We start from the raw sequence: 2165 nt of genomic DNA on the forward strand, positions 1-2165 counted from the left end.
CTAATAAAGTTCAGAGGATTCAACCATATCATTACATTTTGTGAAAACAAACCGAAATTTCAATGCTAAGTTCCAAAAAAGAAAATTCTCTACCGGCACAAATTCATCGAGAAAGATAAACCAACCAGATGACAGACCAAGTTAAGAAAAGTTCAGAGGATTCAATAATCATATCAATGCATGGCATAAAACGACACATATAACAGGTAATCAACTAAAACTCACTCTAAAAAATTCTGCTAAACAAGAGTTTTTGAAATATGGATATCATATCAAAAAGAGTTGTCCAAAGTAAGCCTCAAGTCAAGAAACATAAATATAGTAATAACATGATGTGAAAACTAATAAAACTAAGCGAATAATTAAATTAGGAAGACAAAATAGCCAAGATGTGGAGTGAATTCCTATGATAGCATACCCAAAATAGAACATATGACGATCATCATCCCCTTAATGCTGGGTCTAACCTTAAATTTGCTCTTTACTTTCCGACTCATCCTAAAAAAACAGCATTAAAGGATCAAATATTAAATCAATCCTGTAATTCATTCTTACTGGAACCATTATTCTCCCCTTCTCTTTCCTCCAGCAACCTTCCAGCCTCCTCATCAGGCTGCTGAGCCTTCTTTTGTGCTTCTTTCACCTTGAGTGCCTGCAACTTCGCGTGATTATAATAAGCGACACCCAAGAAGGCCAACGCGTAACCAAACAAATTGATTGGCGTCACGGTATCCTTAATCACAGACCATGAGAACGCAATCAAGAGCCAATCTTTAACTACACCAGCCACATTCATGGTCAATGCAGAGGTCTTTCCCACTAGCAAGAACACCGCAAGATTCAGGGCAAACGCGCAGAGAGAATTGGTCCCAAAAATCAAATAATCCAAATGAAAGCTGGAGGTCTCCTTCAAGACGGGAAACTCAACAAAAACCCAAGGGAAAAACAAGAAAATCAAGCAGCAGGGTGCCACGTAATAGAGAGAAGTTATAGGGTTAAGAGTTATTCCCTTGGCAGTGAGCAAGATCTGGATCATAACAAGCCTGGTAGCTTCAAAAGCCACAGCACCCAGTTGCAGTATAACTCCCCATGTATCAAACTTAGCCTCCCCATAAGCAGCTATACCAACCCCAATGGAGATCGAAATCATATTCGTCATGGTCTCCGATTTAAAGATCTCCTTCTTAGAAAGAACCCCAATACTATACACAGCAACAGGCATAAGGGCCTTGAGCATTTGAATAAATGACACGGAGAGATAAATATAAGCAGAATTTGAAAGCCAGAGTGATAGCGAATAAAGAAGCCCAATTGGTACCACAGATTTCAAATAAAGATCCCAAGACATGGTAACAGGCTCGACTACCTTAAATACTCGAACCAGAAGAAAGGCCAAGGAAGAGCAAAAACTCATGTGAATCATTGTAAGAGAAATTGGGTACGGCCAGTTGTACATTTTCCGATCCAAGATGTACTTGTTGTAGACAATCACAGTGAAGGATAGGAAGATCCATATGGCGACGTAGGTGTAGGAAAGTACGATCTTCTTCAACACGCCATCGCTCAAAGCTCCTCCTCTCCCCATTGTTGTGTGCCGCGAAATCTCTGATTTTTGGGTATCAGATTTTTCAGATCAAGCAATGAAGGGGGAATTTATTTGCTTCTGGTGAAAGATTTATAGGTGGATTTGGGCGTTTGTGGAAGACTGAATTACAGAGAACTGAGAAGCGTTGCCAGTCTGATCAGACGAAAGTCATGGGTTCGCGTGGGTTCGGTAAGTAGACACTCTGGACCATAGTCATGAAGTTGTCGATTACGTGGACTGCGAGAATAGAATTTACCTGAAAAAAATAAATAAATTTTAAATTATTAAATTGTCTATAACTTATTTTTATAAAAAATATTAATCAAATGTATTTGATTGATTTAATTTTTAATTTAAAAATATTATACTTGTCCATTTTTTATTGATAGATATATGAGAAAGCGTGAATAAATGAGAAAGTAGATCACCTAAAAAATAAAAATCACTCATCCCTAAAGAAAACATTTTTCTTATTTTTTAAGGAAAATATGATCACATGAACAAATGTTTGAAAATATTTTTCATTGAAAAATTTGTCAATCAAATACCCTCAAGTAGGAATTTGAGTAAAAAAAAATGA

The 2165-nt window shown here is 37.0% G+C and overlaps 1 protein-coding gene across 1 annotated transcript; it reads right to left on the reverse strand.

Moving 5' to 3' along the window:
* Positions 1-234: 234 nt before the first annotated feature.
* On the reverse strand, positions 235-1789 carry LOC111399391 (probable sugar phosphate/phosphate translocator At5g25400). Its single transcript, XM_023026670.1, has one exon. The coding sequence runs from the start codon at positions 1583-1585 to the stop codon at positions 533-535; it is 1053 nt and encodes a 350-aa protein (XP_022882438.1). The 5' UTR covers positions 1586-1789; the 3' UTR covers positions 235-532.
* Positions 1790-2165: the final 376 nt, after the last annotated feature.

The sequence above is a fragment of the Olea europaea genome, chromosome 9, assembly GCF_002742605.1.
Source record: "Olea europaea var. sylvestris chromosome 9, O_europaea_v1, whole genome shotgun sequence".
Classification (NCBI taxonomy): Eukaryota; Viridiplantae; Streptophyta; class Magnoliopsida; order Lamiales; family Oleaceae; genus Olea; species Olea europaea.